This window comes from Enhydra lutris, unplaced genomic scaffold (assembly GCF_002288905.1).
Source record: "Enhydra lutris kenyoni isolate GAN:26980312 unplaced genomic scaffold, ASM228890v2 scaffoldscaffold22, whole genome shotgun sequence".
Classification (NCBI taxonomy): Eukaryota; Metazoa; Chordata; class Mammalia; order Carnivora; family Mustelidae; genus Enhydra; species Enhydra lutris.
In genome coordinates, this window is record NW_019154106.1 from 15293124 (window position 1) to 15314347 (window position 21224).

The 21224-nt window shown below is 38.4% G+C and overlaps 2 protein-coding genes and 1 pseudogene across 3 annotated transcripts; all 3 read right to left on the reverse strand.

The window, feature by feature from the left end:
- Positions 1-224: 224 nt before the first annotated feature.
- On the reverse strand, positions 225-1154 carry LOC111149747 (olfactory receptor 4A47-like). The gene has a single exon (XM_022506992.1). It carries the CDS (start codon positions 1152-1154, stop codon positions 225-227), a length of 930 nt encoding a protein of 309 aa, XP_022362700.1.
- A 13938-nt stretch (positions 1155-15092) lies between these two features.
- Positions 15093-16121, reverse strand: LOC111149752 (annotated as a pseudogene).
- Positions 16122-17175: 1054 nt separating this feature from the next.
- LOC111149692 (olfactory receptor 4A47-like) lies at positions 17176-20076 on the reverse strand. 2 transcript variants are annotated; one of them, XM_022506915.1, is made up of 2 exons: positions 20066-20076; positions 17176-18088 (listed from the first exon to the last, which is right to left on the reverse strand). In XM_022506915.1, exons 1-2 carry the CDS (start codon positions 20068-20070, stop codon positions 17176-17178), a joined length of 918 nt encoding a protein of 305 aa, XP_022362623.1. In that variant the 5' UTR covers positions 20071-20076. The 2 variants fall into 2 exon arrangements, with proteins under 2 accessions (XP_022362623.1, XP_022362622.1); XM_022506914.1 differs by lacking the exon at positions 20066-20076 and having other exon boundaries at positions 17176-18105.
- Positions 20077-21224: the final 1148 nt, after the last annotated feature.

The window sequence follows — 21224 nt, forward strand, 5'->3', positions numbered from 1 at the left end:
GATAAAGGCATTACAACTTTCTAAATAAAGTGATCAACAAGACACTATAGACCTTTCATTCTAGCAAGAAGGGAAATGTAATTGTAGCACAATCATCCTGTTCATTCTTTAATTAACTTATTTAATTTGAAACAAAGAGACTCTGGATCATTTTAAGAAGAATTCTGCATATTTAGAAAATGGGATCCAATGTAAAATAATTTTCTTCATGGTGGATAATACACTTATTGACTAAAAGAAACGATATTTCTTCTCCAGAGCTTCTTCATAGCATCTGTCATCTCAGAATTTCTCAGAGTGTAGATCAGTGGGTTGAGCATGGGGGTTATGACTGTATAAAACACACTCAATGATTTGTCAATGGGGAAGGTCTTAGCAGGTCTTGCATACATGAAAATACATGGAACAAAGAAGAAGAGCACCACAGTGATGTGGGAACCACAGGTCTGGAGGGCTTTCCGCCTCTCTTCCAGACTAAGGTTCTTTAGAGAGTGCAGGATGACACCATAAGAGATGAGCAAGAACACAAACACAATACTGCAGATCATCCCTCCATTGGCCACCACTAACAGGCCAATGACATACGTGTCAGTACAGATGAACTTCAATAAGGGGTACATGTCACAGAAAAAATGATCAATGACATTGGGGCCACAGAATGGTAGCCCATAAATAGTACTAACCTGAATTACTGAATGCAGAAAACCTCCAACCCAGGACACTACCAGCAGCACAACACACACCCACTGCCTCATGATCACCAAATAATGCAAGGGCTTGCAGATGGCCACATAGTGGTCATAGGTCATCACCAGCAGAAGAAAGATTTCTGTTCCACCAAAAAGGTGCTCTGTAAATAGCTGGGTCATACAAGCATGGAAGGATATTGTATTTTCTCCAGACGATAACTCTGAAATCAATCTAGGGCAAATGGAAGATGAATAAATGACATCCATAAATGATAAGTTAGCAAGAAATAAATACATAGGTGAGCCCAAGGTCTTACTGACACTTACAGTCACCACAATGAGCAGGTTTCCTACCATAGAAAAAATATAGAAGATCAAGAACATAACAAAAAGGACCTTCTGTTCCTTTGGATCCTGGGTGAGGCCCAAGAGGACAAAATAAGTTACATTGTTTCTTGGTTCCATCTAGAATGCATAGGAGCTGACTTCTCCTATTAGAAGGAAGAGATCTACAAAACAAGGGGGAAAACTTTTAAATGAATTACAAGATTAATCTTCTATTGACTCATTCAATTAAAAGAATGCAGAAGGCTTATCTGTTTCTGTCAAATGTGTAATGGACGTTATAATTTCTAGTTGAACAAGCCACGGTTTCCTCCCCTCACCGATAGCATACATAATAATCACCAATGAAATAAGTGCCGTTACAAAAATAGTCACACAATGCAAAGATCAGGGGTAGGAATATATTACCAAACATCACTCAAGGAAGGATTCCAAGAGAAGCAATGCTTTAGCTGAGTTTCAACGGAAAAGAGGAAAAACAAGAAAAGAAGGCAAGAGAATTCCACCCACGCAAAGGTGCACAGTTTATAAGTCACAAAAATGAAATACTTGAGAAATGAAATACCCTAAATAGTTAGGGTAATTGACATACTCAAAGTGAGTGGATCAAACTAGGAATGGGAGATCACTGCCTTCGACTGTCTCTTCCCTCACTGAGATCTCTTGCTTATGGTCTTTGGTTGGATATGCCTCCTTTTCCTTACCAATAAATGGGAAAGCATGCCAGTGTTGTGCCTCTCCTTTAATTTTTGAACTTCATATATATGATATCTCTACCTACGAATATCTCCAAATGGATATCATTCCAGGACTTATGAAATTAAATGTTAATTTTCCACGATGAACATAGGAGTTTTCAGCTCACTAAATGGTACCACTTTCCACATCATTGCTTAGACAAGAAATATCACAGTGCCCTTCATGCATTTCTTGCTCTCCTATCACATACTGATCCCTTTAACAAATCCTTTCAACTCCCTTTAAAATATATCACAAACATAATCATTTCCCTTCCCCCCTCACTTCTCTCTCACTGCACTCTGGGTCCTGCCACATTCCTCACCTTGCATTGTCTTCCCTCAGTTTGTTGTCCTGATGCAGCCAAATGGCCCTTTTAAAATCTGATTCTGATGTATCGCTCCACTGCTCACAATACTATAGTGGATTCCAAACACTCACAATTTCATGAATTACATCTTATATTACAGTAATAGGAATTGTAATCCCCATTAATTTCTCCAATGTCACATATTTTTGAGTGATAAAACTAGGATTAGAATCCAAGTTTGCTTTATCTCAAAGTAATCTGAATTAACATAATAAAGATAAGTCATACAATTGCAAAAACTGTCTCTGCTATTATTGTTTGTTCTACCTTGTGTAGGCATATCCACAATCTGAAGGAACACACTTTACACATTCACAGGGACCTGCAATTTTTCTGTCATCCAGTTTGACAAGAGAGGGCAAAAAAACTGCAGTATTACTTGAGGATATATTAATTTCATTCGACTATCTATTTCCTCCGTGGAGCCTTCTGGTTATTCAGAAGGTTGCTTTTATTTACATTGTAGATTACTTCCTAGGAATTCCAGGGTCTACAAAGAAAAACAAAAATTTGGCACATTAGGATAATTTCTCAAAAAGACAAGTAAACCCCATACTTACATAAGAAGGGGAATAGCTAGTCAATTCCCAGGGAGATTTCTCTCAAGTAATTTCTTTCCTACTAATTTATAAATAGGAAAATATCATTCAACTCTTTAGTCATCTTTATTCTGTCCTGTTGGCTTGCTCAGATTAGCTGATTTGAGATTTTTAAGAGACGTTCTTGTGCTTTTCATTAGGATGATGCTTTAAGCCTAACAGAAACTTCCTAAAAAATGAGTATCAGTTGTTAGGAGCATAGTATCTTCTTCCAAACACAATCAAAGACCACTGGGCATTTTATCCCTTCCAACCACATTCCTCATTAAGTCCTAGAATTGGAAAGTGTCCAAGACTGATTCTTCCTTAATTAAATTCACTGGAAATTTCCACAAAAAAAGTTTTAAAAATATCCCTATAAAGATACTGTTAGGTCAGGCGCCTGGGTGGCTCAGTTGGTTAAGTGTCTGCCTTGGGTTCAGATCATGATCTCAGGGTCCTGGAGAGCTGGCATCATGCTCCCTGCTCAGCGATAAGCCTGCTTTTCCCTCTCTCACTCTCCCTGCTTGTATTCCCTCTATCGCTGTGTCTATCTCTGCCAAAAAAATAAATTAAATCTTTAAAAAATAAAGATACTATTAGGCCAAATCACATGATTAGGGTCAGAAAGAGGTAACATAAACAAACAAACAAAAAACATACCTTTAGAACCATTGTAAAACTACTACCAAGTCAAGAACAAAATTTCAGCCCAGCCATTTTGTGTTAGGGAAGATTAATTCATCATATATTTTCCCTCTTGTCATAGCAACTATTTCTTTCCTTTTATTTAATAGTCAATTTTACTGTGGTTAGACATTTTATTTACTCACAGATTTAGGCATAAGAGCTATTTGTTAAATTAATAATTTCTTTAATTTGGAGTTCCTATTTACTGCCAGGAAACCTGCGATAAGGACATAGGAATTAAGGAAATAAAGGAAAAATTATGCAAAATGTCCTTCCTGCATGGACCTTATATTCTTATAAGAGAGTCAGACAGTAAATAAGGGGACAATTTAGTAAACTAAATATAGTCTTCATCAAGGCTAATAATAAGTGAACAGGGTACTCATGGAGATTTCTACATGGAGAAGTCGATCAGAGAAGGCCTTCCTTCGAAGGTAAGGTTAAAGCTGCAATGCAAGGATAGATAGTGGCTATGATCAGAAACACTGTTATAGGTAGTAAAATTAAGTAAACATTCTAAGTAATTTGTTCTCACTTCACCGATGGCATGACCTATATGTACAAAAGGTTCAGTTTTCACAGGGATTTTTAGTCCATTGCTATGTGAAAAGGAGGTGGGAGCTGGGCTCACTCATCTTGTGCCCAATCACAGTGGGAAAGATTTCAACCTTTCCCTGTTGAGTATGTTGTTAGCTACGGATATGCCATACATGGCCTTTATATGTTGAGGTAAATTCCTTCTATACCCAATTTGTTAAGATGGGTTTTTTTTTATTTCACTCTCTAAATGATTTTTATTTTACATTTTAGTATGTTTACAGAGCATCTAATTTCTTGTGCTACTGGCAAAAGTATGTAGAGTTTAAATTATTTTTGAAATTTCTTTCAAAGTTTAAATTTATTCTTAAGATAAATAAAATATTTTATTTTGCCTTAATTTGACTCTTCTGTGGACTCTATTTCTTTATGTAAATTGAAGTTTCCTTTTTATTTCTTTTTTCTTTTATTTCCTTTCTTAAGTTTTTTATTTAAATTCTAGTTAATTAACATATAGTGTAGTATTAGTTTCAGGAGTAGAATTTAGTGATTTATCACTCACATATAACACCCAGTGCTCATCACAAGAAATGCCCACCTTAATACTCATCCTAATACTTAATACTCATCTCATCTAACCCATCCTCCACCCTCCTTCCCTCACCAACCCTTTGTTCTCTGTAGTTAAGAGTCTCTTGTGGTTTGCCTCCCTCTCTTACTTTTCCCCTTCCCCTTTGTTCACCTGTTTTGTTTCTTAAAATCCACATCTGAGTAGAATCATATGGTATTTATCTTTCTCTGACTGACTTATTTCCCTTAGAATAATGCACTCTAAATCTAACCACCTTACTGCAAATGGCAAGATTTCATTCTTTTTGGTGGCTGTGTAATATTTCAAGGTGTGTGTGTGTGTGTGTGTGTGTGTGTGTGTACACACACCATATCTATTTTATCCACTCATTAATCAATGAATATTTGTGCTTATTCCATAATTTGGCTATTGTTGATAATGCTTCTATAAACATCAGGATGGATGTGTGCCTTCAAGTCAGTGTTTTTGTGTCCTTTGGGTAAATACCTAGTAGAGAAATTGCTGTATCATAAGATAGTTCCATTTTAAGTTTCTGAGAAGACTTCATACTGTTTTCCAGAGTGACTGCACCACTTTGCATTCCACCAACACTGTAAGAGGGTTCCTTTTCTCCCATCCTCACAAACACCTGTTGTTTCTTGTGTTGTTCATTTTAGCCATTCTGACAGGTGTGAGGTGGTTTCTCATCATGGTTTTGATTTGTATTTCCCTAACAATGAGGGCTGTTGAGCATCTTTTCATATGTCTGTTAGCCATCTGGATGTCTTCTCACCATTTCTTGACTGGATTATTTTGTGTCTGCTCAATCTGATAAATATTTTATAGATTTTCAACACTAACCCTTTATCAGATATGTCACATACAAATATCATTTCCCATTCCAGAGGTTACCTTTTAAATTGTTTCCTTAGCTTACAGATGCTTTTTGGTGAAGTCCTAATAGTTCATTTTTGCTTTTGTTTCCTTTGCCTCTTGAGACATGTCTAGTAAGAAGTTGCTGTATCAGAGGCCAAGGATGACGAACAATGATCATTGATGCCCATGTTTCCCTCTGGGATTTTGATGGATTCCTGCCTCACGTTTAGGTCTTTCATCCATTTTGAGTTTATTTTTGTGTATAGTATAAGAAAGTTTCATTCTTGGAGGAGGAATCAAGATGGCGGAGAAGTAGCAGGCTGAGACTACTTCAGGTAGCGGGAGATCAGCTAGATAGCTTATCTAAAGATTGCAGACACCTACAGATCCAACGGGAGATCGAAGAGAAGAAGAACAGCAACTCAAAAACAGAAAATCAACCAGTTTCTGAAAGGTAGGACGGGCGGAGAAGTGAATCCAAAGCGACGGGAAGATAGACCGCGGGGGGAGGGGCCGGCTCCCGGCAAGCAGCGGAGCAACGGAGCACAAAATCGGGACTTTTAAAAGTCTGTTCCGCTGAGGGACATCGCTCCAGAGGCTTAACCGGGGTGAAGCCCACGCAGGGTCAGCGTGGCCTCAGGTCCCGCAGGGTCACAGAAGGATCGGGCGTGTCTGAGTGTCCCAGAGCTTACAGGTATTAGAACAGGGAAGCCAGCTACGGAGACAGAGCCAAGGAGTAAGCTCTAAGCTCGGGGTTACCTTGAACCGGTAGCAGGCTCGGTCAGCTCGGAGCGCGGCCGGAGGCAGGGTGACGGGAGTAAATCGGCGCTGTTCTCTGAGGGCGCACTGAGGAGTGGGGCCCTGGGCTCTCGGCTCCTCCGGGCCGGAGACCGGGAGGCCGCCATCTTCATTCCCGCCCTCCGGAACTCTACGGAAAGCGCTCAGGGAACAAAAGCTCCCGAAAGCAAACCCGAGCGGATTACTCAGCCCGGCCCCTGGTAAGGGCGGTGCAACTCCGCCTGGGGAAAAGACACTTGAGAATCACTACAACAGGCCCCTCCCCCAGAAGATCAACAAGAAGCCCAGCCAGGACCAAGTTCACCTACCAAGGAGTACAGTTTCAATACCAAGGAGAGCAGCGTAATTCCAAAAGAGGAGAAAGCAAAGCACGGAACTCATGGCTTTCTCCCCATGATTCTTTAGCCTTTCAGTTAATTTACTTTTTTTTCTTTTTCAATTTATTTTTCTTCTTCTGCTAAATTTTTTTAATTTTACCCTTTTCTTTTTTAACGTTTTTTAACTAGTTTATCTAATATACATATATATTTTTTTCCTTTTTATATTCTTTTCTTTATTGGTTTTCTTTTTTTAATTGTTTCTTTCTTTTTTTTTTCTTACTTTTTTTTTTTTTTCTTCTTTCTGAACCTCTTTTTATCCCCTTTCTCCCCCTCATGATTTGGGATCTCTTCTGATTTGGCTAAAGCATATTTTCCTGGGGTTGTTGCCACCCTTTTAGTATTTCACTTGCTCCTTCATATACTCTTATCTGGACAAAATGACAAGGCGGAAAAATTCACCACAAAAAAAAGAACAAGAGGCAGTACCAAAGGCTAGGGACATAATCAATACAGACATTGGTAATATGTCAGACCTAGAGTTCAGAATGATGATTCTCAAGGTTCTAGCCAGGCTTGAAAAAGGCATGGAAGATATTAGAGAAACCCTCTTGGGAGATATAAAAGCCCTTTCTGGAGAAATAAAAGAACTAAAATCGAACCAAGTTGAAATCAAAAAAGCTATTAATGAGGTGCAATCAAAAATGGAGTCTCTCACTGCTAGGATAAATGAGGCAGAAGAAAGAATTAGCGATATAGAAGACCAAATGACAGAGAATAAAGAAGCTGAGCAAAAGAGGGACAAACAGCTACTGGACCATGAGGGGAGAATTCGAGAGATAAGTGACACCATAAGACGAAACAACATTAGAATAATTGGGATTCCAGAAGAAGAGGAAACAGAGAGGGGAGCAGAAGGTATATTGGAGAGAATTATTGGAGAGAATTTCCCCAATATGGCAAAGGGAACAAGCATCAAAATCCAGGAGATTCAGAGAACCCCCCTCAAAATCAATAAGAATAGGTCCACACCCCGTCACCTAATAGTAAAATTTACAAGTCTTAGTGACAAAGAGAAGATCCTGAAAGCAGCCCGGGAAAAGAAGTCTGTAACATACAATGGTAAAAATATTAGATTGGCAGCAGACTTATCCACAGAGACCTGGCAGGCCAGAAAGAGCTGGCATGATATATTCAGAGCACTAAACGAGAAAAACATGCAGCCAAGAATACTATATCCAGCTAGGCTATCATTGAAAATAGAAGGAGAGATTAAAAGCTTCCAGGACAAACAAAAACTGAAAGAATTTGCAAACACCAAACCAGCTCTACAGGAAATATTGAAAGGGGTCCTCTAAGCAAAGAGAGACCCTAAAAGTAGTAGATCAGAAAGGAACAGAGACAATATACAATAACAGTCACCTTACAGGCAATACAATGGCACTAAATTCATATCTCTCAATACTTACCCTGAATGTGAATGGGCTAAATGCCCCAATCAAAAGACACAGGGTATCAGAATGGATAAAAAAACAAAACCCATCTATATGTTGCCTACAAGAAACTCATCTTAAACCCGAAGACACCTCCAGATTTAAAGTGAGGGGGTGGAAAAGAATTTACCATGCTAATGGACATCAGAAAAAAGCAGGAGTGGCAATCCTTATATCAGATCAATTAGATTTTAAGCCAAAGACTATAATAAGAGATGAGGAAGGACACTATATCATACTCAAAGGAACTGTCCAACAAGAAGATCTAACAATTTTAAATATCTATGCCCCTAACGTGGGAGCAGCCAACTATATAAACCAATTAATAAGAAAATCAAAGAAACACATCGACAATAATACAATAATAGTAGGGGACTTTAACACTCCCCTCACTGAAATGGACAGATCATCCAAGCAAAAGATCAACAAGGAAATCAAGGCCTTAAATGACACACTGGACCAGATGGACATCACAGATATATTCAGAACATTTCATCCCAAAGCAACAGAATACATATTCTTCTCTAGTGCACATGGAACATTCTCCAGAATAGATCATATTCTCAGTCCTAAATCAGGTCTCAACTGTTATCAAAAGATTGGAATCATTCCCTGCATATTTTCAGACCACAATGCTCTGAAGCTAGAACTCAATCACAAGAGGAAAGTTGGAAAGAACCCAAATACATGGAGACTAAACAGCATCCTTCTAAAGAATGAATGGGTCAACCAGGAAATTAAAGAAGAGTTGAAAAAATTCATGGAAACAAATGATAATGAAAACACAACGGTTCAAAATCTGTGGGACACAACAAAGGCAGTCCTGAGAGGAAAATATATAGCGGTACAAGCCTTTCTCAAGAAACAAGAAAGGTCTCAGGTACACAACCTAACCCTACACCTAAAAGAGCTAGAGAAAGAACAAGAAAGAAACCCTAAACCCAGCAGGAGAAGAGAAATCATAAAGATCAGAGCAGAAATCAATGAAATAGAAACCAAAAAAACAATAGAACAAATCAACGAAACTAGGAGCTGGTTCTTTGAAAGAATTAATAAGATCGATAAACCCCTGGCCAGACTTATCAAAAAGAAAAGAGAAAGGACCCAAATAAATAAAATCATGAATGAAAGAGGAGAGATCACAACGAACACCAAAGAAATACAGACAATTATAAGAACATACTATGAGCACCTCTACACCAACAAATTTGACAATCTGGAAGAAATGGATGCATTCCTAGAGACATATAAACTACCACAACTGAACCAGGAAGAAATAGAAAGCCTGAACAGACCCATAACCAGTAAGGAGATTGAAACAGTCATCAAAAATCTCCAAACAAAAGCCCAGGGCCAGATGGCTTCCCGGGGGAATTCTACCAAACATTTAAAGAAGAACTAATTCCTATTCTCCTGAAACTGTTCCAAAAAATAGAAATGGAAGGAAAACTTCCAAACTCATTTTATGAGGCCAGCATCACCTTGATCCCAAAACCAGACAAGGATCCCATCAAAAAAGAGAACTACAGACCGATATCCTTGATGAACACAGATGCAAAAATTCTCGCCAAAATACTAGCCAATAGGATTCAACAGTACATTAAAAGGATTATTCACCACGATCAAGTGGGATTTATTCCAGGGCTGCAAGGTTGGTTCAACATCCGCAAATCAATCAATGTGATACAACACATTAATAAAAGAAAGAACAAGAACCATATGATACTCTCCATAGATGCTGAAAAAGCATTTGACAAAGTACAGCATCCCTTCCTGATCAAAACTCTTCAAAGTGTAGGGATAGAGGGCACATACCTCAAAATTATCAAAGCCATCTATGAAAAACCCACCGCAAATATCATTCTCAATGGAGAAAAACTGAAAGCTTTTCCGCTAAGGTCAGGAACACGGCAGGGATGTCTGTTATCACCACTGCTATTCAACATAGTACTAGAAGTCCTAGCCTCAGCAATCAGACAACAAAAGGAAATTAAAGGCATCCAAATTGGCAAAGAAGAAGTCAAACTATCACTCTTCGCAGATGATATGATACTATATGTGGAAAACCCAAAAGACTCCACTCCAAAACTGCTAGAACTTGTACAGGAATTCAGTAAAGTGTCAGGATATAAAATCAATGCCCAGAAATCAGTTGCGTTTCTCTACACCAACAACAAGACAGAAGAAAGAGAAATTAAGGAGTCCATCCCATTTACAATTGCACCCAAAACTATAAGATACCTAGGAATAAACCTAACCAAAGAGACTAAGAATCTATACACAGAAAACTATAAAGTACTCATGAAAGAAATTGAGGAAGACACAAAGAAATGGAAAAATGTTCCATGCTCCTGGATTGGAAGAATAAATATTGTGAAAATGTCTATGCTACCTAAAGCAATCTACACATTTAATGCAATTCCTATCAAAGTACCATCCATTTTTCTCAAAGAAATGGAACAAATAATCCTAAAATTTATATGGAACCAGAAAAGACCTCCAATAGCCAAAGCAATATTGAACAAGAAAGCCAAAGTTGGTGGCATCACAATTCCGGACTTCAAGCTCTATTACAAAGCTGTCATCATCAAGACAGCATGGTACTGGCACAAAAACAGACACATAGATCAATGGAACAGAATAGAGAGCCCAGAAATAGACCCTCAACTCTATGGTCAACTAATCTTCGACAAAGCAGGAAAGAATATCCAATGGAAAAAACACAGCCTCTTCAACAAATGGTGTTGGGAAAATTGGACAGCCACATGCAGAAAAATGAAATTGGATCATTTCCTTATACCACACACGAAAATAGACTCAAAATGGATGAAGGATCTCAATGTGAGAAAAGAATCCATCAAAATCCTTGAGGAGAACACAGGCAGCAACCTCTTCGACCTCAGCTGCAGTAACATCTTCCTAGGAACATCGCCAAAGGCAAGGGAAGCAAGGGCAAAAATGAACTATTGGGATTTCATCAAGATCAAAAGCTTTTGCACAGCAAAGGAAACAGTTAACAAAACCAAAAGACAACTGACAGAATGGGAGAAGATATTTGCAAATGACATATCGGATAAAGGGCTAGTGTCCAAAATCTATAAAGAACTTAGCAAACTCAACACCCAAAGAACAAATAATCCAATCAAGAAATGGGCAGAGGACATGAACAGACATTTCTGCAAAGAAGACATCCAGATGGCCAACAGACACATGAAAAAGTGCTCCACATCACTCGGCATCAGGGAAATACAAATCAAAACCACAATGAGATACCACCTCACACCAGTCAGAATGGCTAAAATTAACAAGTCAGGAAATGACAGATGCTGGCGAGGATGCGGAGAAAGGGGAACCCTCCTACACTGTTGGTGGGAATGCAAGCTGGTGCAACCACTCTGGAAAACAGCATGGAGGTTCCTCAAAGTGTTGAAAATAGAACTACCCTATGACCCAGCAATTGCACTGCTGGGTATTTACCCTAAAGATACAAACGTAGTGATCCGAAGGGGCACGTGCACCCGAATGTTTATAGCAGCAATGTCTACAATAGCCAAACTATGGAAAGAACCTAGATGTCCATCAACAGACGAATGGATAAAGAAGATGTGGTATATATACACAATGGAATACTATGCAGCCATCAAAAGAAATGAAATCTTGCCATTTGCAACGACGTGGATGGAACTAGAGGGTATCATGCTTAGCGAAATAAGTCAATTGGAGAAAGACAACTATCATATGATCTCCCTGATATGAGGGAGAGGAGATGCAACATGGTGGGTTAAGGGGGTAGGAGAAGAGTAAATGAAACAAGATGGGATTGGGAGGGAGACAAACCATAAGTGACTCTCAATCTCACAAAACAAACTGAGGGTTAATGGGGGGTGGTATTATGGACATTGGGGAGGGTATGTGCTATGGTGAGTGCTGTGAAGTGTGTAAACCTGGCGATTCACAGACCTGTACCCCTGGGGATAAAAAGAAATTATATGTTTAAAAAAATAAAATTTAAAAAAAAAAAAAAAAAGAAAGAAAGTTTCATTCTTCTGCATGGGGGCTGTCTAATTTTCCCAACAGCATTTGTTGAAAAGACTATCTTTTTTCACTTGGATATTCTTCTGTGCTTTGTCCAAGATTAGTTGACCATAGCGTTGAGGTCCATTTCTGGGTTCTCTATTCTGTTCCATTGATCTGTTTGTCTGTTTTTATGCAGGCACCAAACTGTCTTGATGATTATAGCTTTGTAATGCAGCTTGAAGTCTGGAATTGTGATGCCTCCAGTTTTGGTTTTCTTTTTCAACATTACTTTGGCTATTTAGGGTATGAACCTACTGTTGACACCAACAAAGAGACCAAGGGAATGAGTGTCCATGCAGATAAGTTTCAGCCAAAGGTTTATGTCATGCATGAATGGTCTATGAGAGTGGAAGCACACATAGGCAGCCACAGTGTGAAGAGGACCTGAATGGTTGCAAGGACAAAGGCTCTAGCACATGCCAACTGAAAGAGGAAGCCTTATCCCCATTAGTTGTGATGATTTCATAGTACAGAGGTTTGCACATGGCCACATGAATGCTCAGCAAAGACTTCAGACACACTTCCTGAAAGAGATGGTTTTCCTTAAAGCAAAAGTGCAAAGCAGCATTTCAGGGGCCATGGATGGAGAACAGCAGATACCTAGAAGTCATAACTCACATGGGCAGGAAATGGAAGCAGTACCCAAGGTCATGAAAGATGACTTGTTGAATGAAAAGACCTACTCATGGATAGCAGTTCTCAGTACTAGAAAGCTGTAAACTCTTCCTAAATTAATCTTCTTAAATGGAATCTTCTTAAAAATAATACTGTCTTGTATCTAAACTATTTCAAACTTAAATTATTTTTATTTAAACTTACTTTGATTTGTCAATTTATTTTTCCCATTATGGTTTTTTTTTTTTTTCAGTGTTCCAGAATTCATTGTTTACACACCACTCCTGGTGCTCCATGCAATACATGCCCTCCATTAATGTTAAACTTATTATTTTATTTCAGTGTAAAACAATTTTTTATTTTAAACTTTTCTTTGAAATGTAAATATATAAGCATAGACATAAATCTGAATAAAAAATGTGGTATAATACTCCATAGTGTATATGGACCACATCTTCCTTATCCATTCGTCTGTTGAAGGGCATCTTGGTTCTTTCCACAGTTTGGCGACCGTGGCCATTGCAAGTCAAGCAGAGAGAGTCAATTATCATATGGTTTCACTTATTTGTGGAGCATAACAAATAGCATGGAGGAGAAGTGGAGATGGAGAGAAGGGAGTTGAGGGAAATTGGAAGGGAAGGTGAACCATGAGAGACTATGGACTCTGAAAAACAATCTGAGGGTTTTGAAGGGGCAGGGGGTGGGAGGTTGGGGGAACCAGGTGGTGGGTATTAGAGAGGGCATGGATTGCATGGAGCACTGGGTGTGGTGCAAAAACAATGAATACTGTTACACTGAAAAGAAATTTTTAAAAAATGAGGTATATACAAAATGTTTTACATATGAAAGCAATTTTATTGTGTACCAACTGGGACAGGAATAGAGATCAATGAAACAGAATTAAGTCTTAGATGGGATCCAAGTGTATATGGAGCTTTAGATATAATAGGACTTCAAGTCAATGGCAAAAAGAAAATGATGAAACTTTAAAAAACACTGAAATTTAGAAAACCAACTAAAAATCCATGCCACTTTAATGCCTATAAAAAAATAAATTCTAGATGGATCAAAAGTTTTAATGTAAGTTATATGAGCTCAACAAAGCTTTAAAATTAAGAGCTAAAAAAACAATTGAAGAATATTTTGGTATGAATGAAATGGGGAAAGTCTTTTTAAGGAAGATATATAAGCCAAAAATAATTTCATATTAAATTAATAAGGACATTACTCACATGCCAAAAGCATTCTATAATGTATACAAATATTAAAACACATCACAAGTTCAATTACAGAAAAATATCAAATACTTATACAACAGTGGAGGAGATCATTTCTTCAGTAAAGGACAGTACTCACTAATATCAGTATGGAAAAGATCAACAATTACACAATATAAACAAAAAAAAAATAGATGATTCATTAAACACATGAAAAGATATCCAAACTCAATAATATGAGAAAGATTGCAATTTTTCTGGTTGCCTTATATCATGAATATGTATCTGCTAGTGGTTGTTGAGAATATGGACAGAAGTACTTTCACAGACTGAGCAGCAGGGTAGCTATTAGTACAATCTCAAGGACAAGAGTTTGACAATAACTATGAAATTCAACATTTAACTATCTGACCATTGACTCAAATACATTCCTAACAATTCCTCTCCTATGAACTCATACTTGCACATATTCACAAACACACAATTATAAAATTCTTCATTACAGAAAATAGTAATAACATGAAGAGGAATGGAGATATTTATTTTAGCATACATTTAAGTGAGTAACATGGAGTATAAGAAAAACAAAGAGATCTATATGGAATAGTATGGCATATCTTCAAGACATTGCAAAAGATTTCACTTTTATGTGGAATTTAATCAACACACTGAAACAAACAAAGAACAAAAACACTCATAAATACAGAGAACAAATACCTGCTTCCAGGGGGAAGGGAGGGGAAGGATCGGGGAAGTATGTGAAGGGTCTGAAAGGTACAATATCTGGGGAATAAAATAAATAACTCACAAGAATGAAAAGTACAGTCTAGGGGGAATAATCAATAATATTGTGGGGACTTTGGCTAGTAACAGATGGTAACAGATGGAACCTACACTTTTCATGATCAGCATTCTGTAATGTACTTTTTGGTTTATTGCGTCCCAGGCTTCTTTAAGAACAAAGTGATGAGTGATGCAGGGATTAAAAAAGAGCATCCTTGAACTTTGAATTCCCTCCAACTAACCCCCCAAACTACCCCCCCATATCTTTTGTGTTCCCAAATCCTTTCTCAGTGAATGAAGAACTTGATCCCAAAGCCCTGGGACAAACTCCAGGTACTGTTCCCTCGCTCTCCTCTCTCCTCTGCCCCCCACCCCCATTCCTGGGAAGGGCCAGCACCTCAGTTTGAATGCATTGGAGAGCCTAGAGTGGTGACAGACCCTGAGGGAAAGGCTCCATCCTTAGGGAAAGGAATCAAGGAGTATAGGGTAGTGAAGTGGGGGTCCCATAGCAAGGGGTACCTAGCTGGGCCCTGGTGCTGGAAGAAAGGATACTGGTACCCCTGAAAAAAGAGACCCAGCAGCCTCAAAAACCTCTCCTGGCCAGTAGTCCCTTCTGATGACCATTGCAGAAGTACACTCAGACCACATCCTTCTCATGCCCCAGCTGCTGGGCAATGGGGCTGATCTGCACGTGGGTGGGTTTCAGGCACTACAGGAGCATGTTCTCCAGTTTACTTCACACAGTTCTCCAGAATTGTTCACTTGCTCTTTCGGGCCTGCACAAGGATCCCTGCTTTGTATATCTCCTGCAGATTTTCGTTGTTGTCAGCTTCCACCACCCACTTCTGTAGCAGGGGCCGAAGCTTACATGTGTTGTAGAAACTGAGGTGCTGAGGCTCAAAGGGTCAGATAAAGTTATTTGGTGAAACACCTTCCCAAAAGAATCTTCAGGGTGAGCCCCACATGGGCCTGGGTATATCCTAGAGTGATCCTCTTCTGCCTCAGCGGCTTGGTGAATAATTCCAGGTCTTTCTGCAGAACTTTGATGTCCTGGGACTCTGCAGGGTTAAGCTCCAGCTTTTCCTCTGCTCAGGAAAAGCATCCTTGAAGCTGGCTCTCCACTTCAGCTCCTAGCTTGTCCTCCCCCTGAGAGGTCTCCAGGCTGCCTAGGAGCACCTGCTCTATCCTAACCCGATGTCCACAGTATGCTGTCCCTCTGCAGAACTCATATGGCAGGGAGACATAGGGAAATCCCCCAAAATTCCGCATCTGGCCACAGCTATTCCTGACCCACCAGGAGGGTAAAAGATGGTCAGCCAGGTGGGAGGCTTAACCCAGTAGTACTCTAGCCCTCCCCACCCATCCCTTCCACCCCCATCCCCTTGTGGATACAAGAATGCCAAGTCAGAGGCCAGGCATCCTGCCATGAGGAACAGAGGGAGCCCAAGTCAAGGGGTCTGGAAAAATGAGGGCTCTCCAAGGGACTGCTCAAGACCTCTCTCCCTCCCTAATCCCACACACTATCATGTGTACTTAACTGTTGAATCTCGATGGTATAAACCTGAAACTAGTGTAATATTTTATGTCAACTATATTTCAATTAAAAATAAATCAATACGGGTGCCTGGGTGGCTCAGTGGGTTAAGCCTCTGCCTTCTGCTCAGGTCATGATCCCAGGGTCCTGGGATTGAGCCCTGCATCAGTCTCTTTGCTCTGCGGGAAGCCTGCTTCATCCTCTTTCTCTGCCTGCCTCTCTGCCTGCTTGTGATCTCTGTCAAATAAATAAATAAGATCTTTTAATAGAAGTTCTATAGTAAGGCATTTACATACACATAGAAGACTCACACATAGCTATTTACACTTGAATTTGTAAAGATTATTCCCTGAGGAGCTTAAAGATACAGATCAAGCAACTGCCTATGGGGAGGAGAATTGGAAACAATGCTGAGAGTTAAACAGAACTTTATTCTACACTTTTTCTCTTTCTGTAAGGTTTTCAATATTATTATTTTTATCTATTACACTTCGATTTTTCTTAAGCTAAAAGTATTAGTCTAAATATGTTTATCTAAAGCAACCAAAAATTAATAAGGAAAAATCTACATAGCATTATTACAAGTAATATAATAAAAAAGATAAACTTAACTGATAGACTCTAAAAAAAATACTGTCTCAGAAAAAATGTTTTTAAAAAATTTTTAAATAACTAAAAATTAATGTAATCATAAAAAAATGTCCTCAGTGATTCATTACATAGTATGGATTCCTTGCTATAGAGGCATTACACATTTCTAAGTGAAGAGATTGACAAGGTGTTATGGACCTTACATTCTAGCCGCAAGGGAAACTCTTCATAATTTAATTATAATTTACTTAAATTCTTACAAATAAAGAAAGTCAGAATCAAACTTAAGAAGACTTCTATAATCCAAAGATATGGACCCTAATGTCAAATAATTCTCTTCATGGTGAATGATACATTTATCTACTGAAAGATATAATATTTCTTCCCCAGAGCTTCTTCATAGCATGTGTCATCTCAGAATTTCTCAGGGTGTAGATCAATGGGTTCAGCATGGGAGTTATGACTGTATAAAACACACTCAATGATTTGTCTATGGGGAAGGTCTTAGCAGGTCTTACATACATGAAAATACAAGGAACAAAGAAGAAGACCACCACAGTGATGTGGGAACCACAGGTCTGGAGGGCTTTCCACCTCCTTTCTGGACTAAGGTGTTTTAGAGAGTTCAAGATGACACAATAAGATATGAGCAAGAGCACAAACACAATACTACAGATCAGCCCTCCATTGGCTAACACTAAAAGGCCAATGATATACGTGTCAGTACAGACCAGTTTCAATAAGGGATACATGTCACACAAAAAATGATCCATGACATTGGGACCACAAAATGGGAGCCTATAAATAGTGATAACTTGAGTTATTGAATGCAAAAAACCTCCCACCCAGGACACTACCAGCAGCACAACACACACCCACTGCCTCATGATCACCAAGTAATGCAAGGGCTTGCAGATGGCCACATAGCGGTCATAGGCCATCACCAGCAGAAGAAAGACCTCTGAGCCACCAAAAAAGTGTCCTGTTAATAGCTGAGTCATACAAGCATGGAAGGATATTGTATTTTCTGCAAACAACAAGTCTGAAATCAACCTGGGAGAAATAGAAGATGAATAAATGACATCCATAAATGATAAGCTAGCAAGAAAAAAGTACATAGGTGAGTCCAGGGACTTACTGACAGTTACAGTCACCACAATGAGCAGGTTTCCCACCACAGTCAAAATGTAGAAGAGCAAGAACATAACAAAAAGGATCTTCTGTTCCTTTGGATCCTGGGTGAGGCCCAAGAGCACAAAGTAAGTTACACTGCTATTTGGTGCCATCTAGTCTGCATTAGGAACTGACTTCTCATATTAGAAGCAAGTGATCTACAAAACAAGGGGGAAAACTTTGAAATGCATTATAAGATTACTCTTTTATTGACTCATTCAATGAAAAGATTGTGGCAGGAGTACCTTTTATGTCACCTGTGTCACAGACATTGTGATTTCCAAGTTGAATAAGCCATGGTTTTCAACACTCAGTGATAGCATACGTAATAATCACCAATGTAATAAGTGATACTATAAAAATAGTTGCACAATGTGAAGGTCACAAGCAAACAGCAGTCAGAGAAGGCTTCCCAGAGGAAAGCCTTCCTCCCAGAGGAAACCTTTAACTGAGTTGCAAAGGAAAACTGAAAGGACAATAAAAGAAGGCAAGGGAGGGGCACCTGGGTGGCTCAGTGGGTTAGGCCTCTGCCTTCGGCTCAGGTCATGATCTCAGGGTCTTGGGATCGAGCCCCGCATCAGGCTCTCTGCTCTGCAGTGAGCCTGCTTCCTCCTCTCTCTGCCTGCCTCTCTGCCTACTTGTGATCTCTCTTTCTCTCTGTCAAATAAATAAATAAAATCTTAAAAAAAAAAAAAAAAGAAGGCAAGGGAATTCCATGCAAAGGTACACAGTTTATAAAGTCATAAAAGTTAAATACTTGAGGCCCCTTTAAGGTAATTGACATATTTGAAGTGAGTGGATCAAACAAGGAATGGAAGTTTGCGGGCCTGGATTGCATCTTCCTTGAGACTTTTTTCATAGAATCTTTGGTTGGATATGCCCTCTTTCCCTGACAAGTAAATGGGAAAGCACTCCAGTGTTGTGTCTCTCCCTTAATTTTTAAACTTTATATATATATATATATATATATATATATATATGTGTGTGTGTGTGTGTGTGTGTGTGTGTGTGTGTGTGTGTGTATAATATATATCATCTCCAACTGTGAACTTTTCCAATTGGATATTAATTCAGTACTTTTGAAACTAAATTTTTAATTTTCATCAAGAAACAGGTTTCCCATCTAATTAAATAGTACCACCTTCCATATCATTGTTCAGACAAGAAGTATCACCATGTCCTTCATGCCATTCTTGCTCTTGTATAGCTTACTGATACCTTTAATATATCTTATTAACCCCCTCTAAAATAGATCACTAACTTGATCATTCCCCTCCCCGCACCACTTCTGTTCCACTGCACTAGCCTCCCACAACATCCCTCTCCTTTCATTCTGGCTTACATCAATTTGTCGCTCTGATGCTGTCCAAAGGATCCTTTTTAAATCTGATTCTGATCTGATCATACCGCTGCTCACAACAACTACAGGGGATTCCATTCACAGACTCACAACTTAAGGAATCACATTTCTATTACAGTAACAGGAACTATAATCCTCATTTCATAGTTGAAAAACAAAGCCTCAGAACATCTAGTTAATTTTTCCAAATTCCAATTTAAGTGATAAAGCTAGAACTACAATCCAAGTTTGCTTTATCTAAAGTAATCTTTTACATAATGAAGATACTCACACAATTGCAAAGCCTGGTATCCACTATTTACTGTTATTCTTACCTTAGGAAAATACATCCACAATCTGAAGGAACACTTTTTACTCATTCACAGGAACGTGGAATTCTTCTATCATCCAGTCTGACAAGAGAGGGTAAAAAGCTGCATTATTACTTGAGGACATATTTTATTTCACTCAACTGCCTGTCCGTTCTCTCTGTGGAGTCTTCTGGTTATTCATAAAGTTGCTTTTATTTGTACTGTAAATTACTTCCTAGGAAGTCCAGGGTCCACACAGAAATCAAAAATTTTGCAAATTAGGAGAATTCATCAAAAAGACAAGGAATTCCTGTCCTTACATAAGGAGATAGCAACCAGACATTCCCGAGGAAGACTTTTCTCAAGTAACTTCTTTCTTACTAATGTCTAAATAGAAAAATACCATTCAACTCATTAGTCAACTTCATTCTGTCCTGTCGGTTTGCTCAGATTAGCTGACTTGATATATTAAGAGACATTCTTATGCTTTTCTTTAGGTAATGCTGTAAGCCTAAAAGAACCCCCCTAAAATATATATAAGAAGATATATATATATATATATAGATATATATATAGATATATATATATGTAAAATCAGTTTTAGGAGCATAGCATCTTCTTCCCAACACAAGCAAAGATCACTGAACATTTTATGCCTTCTCACCAAATACCTCATTAAGTTCTAGAATTGGGAAGTGTCCAAGACTAATTCTTGCTTAATTAAATTCAATGGGAATTTCCACAAAAACTTTAAAAATATGTATAGGAAGAAGTATTAGGTCAAATTACATAGTTAGGGTCAGCAAGATGTTACATAAAAAGAAATATATCATGAGAACCATTGTAAGACTACCACCAGTTAAGAATAAAATTTCAGCCCCGCCATGTTGTGTTAAGGAAGATTAATTTATCATGTATTTCCCCACTTGTCATAGCAAGTTTTTCTTTCCTTTCATTTAATAGTCAATTTATGTTACCTTGCAGTGTGGTTAGATGTTCTGCATATTTATTCACTGATTTAGACATAATAATTACCCAATTTTTTTTAATTTAAAATTTTAAATTTTACGTTTGGAGCACTTATTTACTGCCAAGAACCCTGCTATGAGTGAGGACACAGCAATTAATGAAATAGGCAAAAATTATGCAAAAGTTCCTTCCTCCAAGGACCTTATATTCTCATAATAGAATCAGACAATAAATAAAGGGACAATTCAACATATGAATCATAATCTTTTCAATGTTAATAAGAAGGCAAACAAGGTACTCAGGGAGAATTCTACTAGGAAGAATGTGATCAGTGAAGGTCTTTCTTCAAAGATGATGCTTAAACTGAGATAGTTGCTACCATCAGAAACACTGTCACAGCTAGTAATTTTAAGTAAAATTTAAGTAAGTAAGTAAAATGATCTTACTTCACTGATGGCCTGATCTATAGTAGAAATTGCTAAAAATATCACGGGAATTTTTTTTCCAATGCTTTTGGGAGAAGGAGGGGTGAGAGTGGGCACTCTCATCTTATTCCTGATTGTGGTGGTAAGGCTTTCAACCTTTGCCTGTTGAGTGTGATGTTACATGTGGA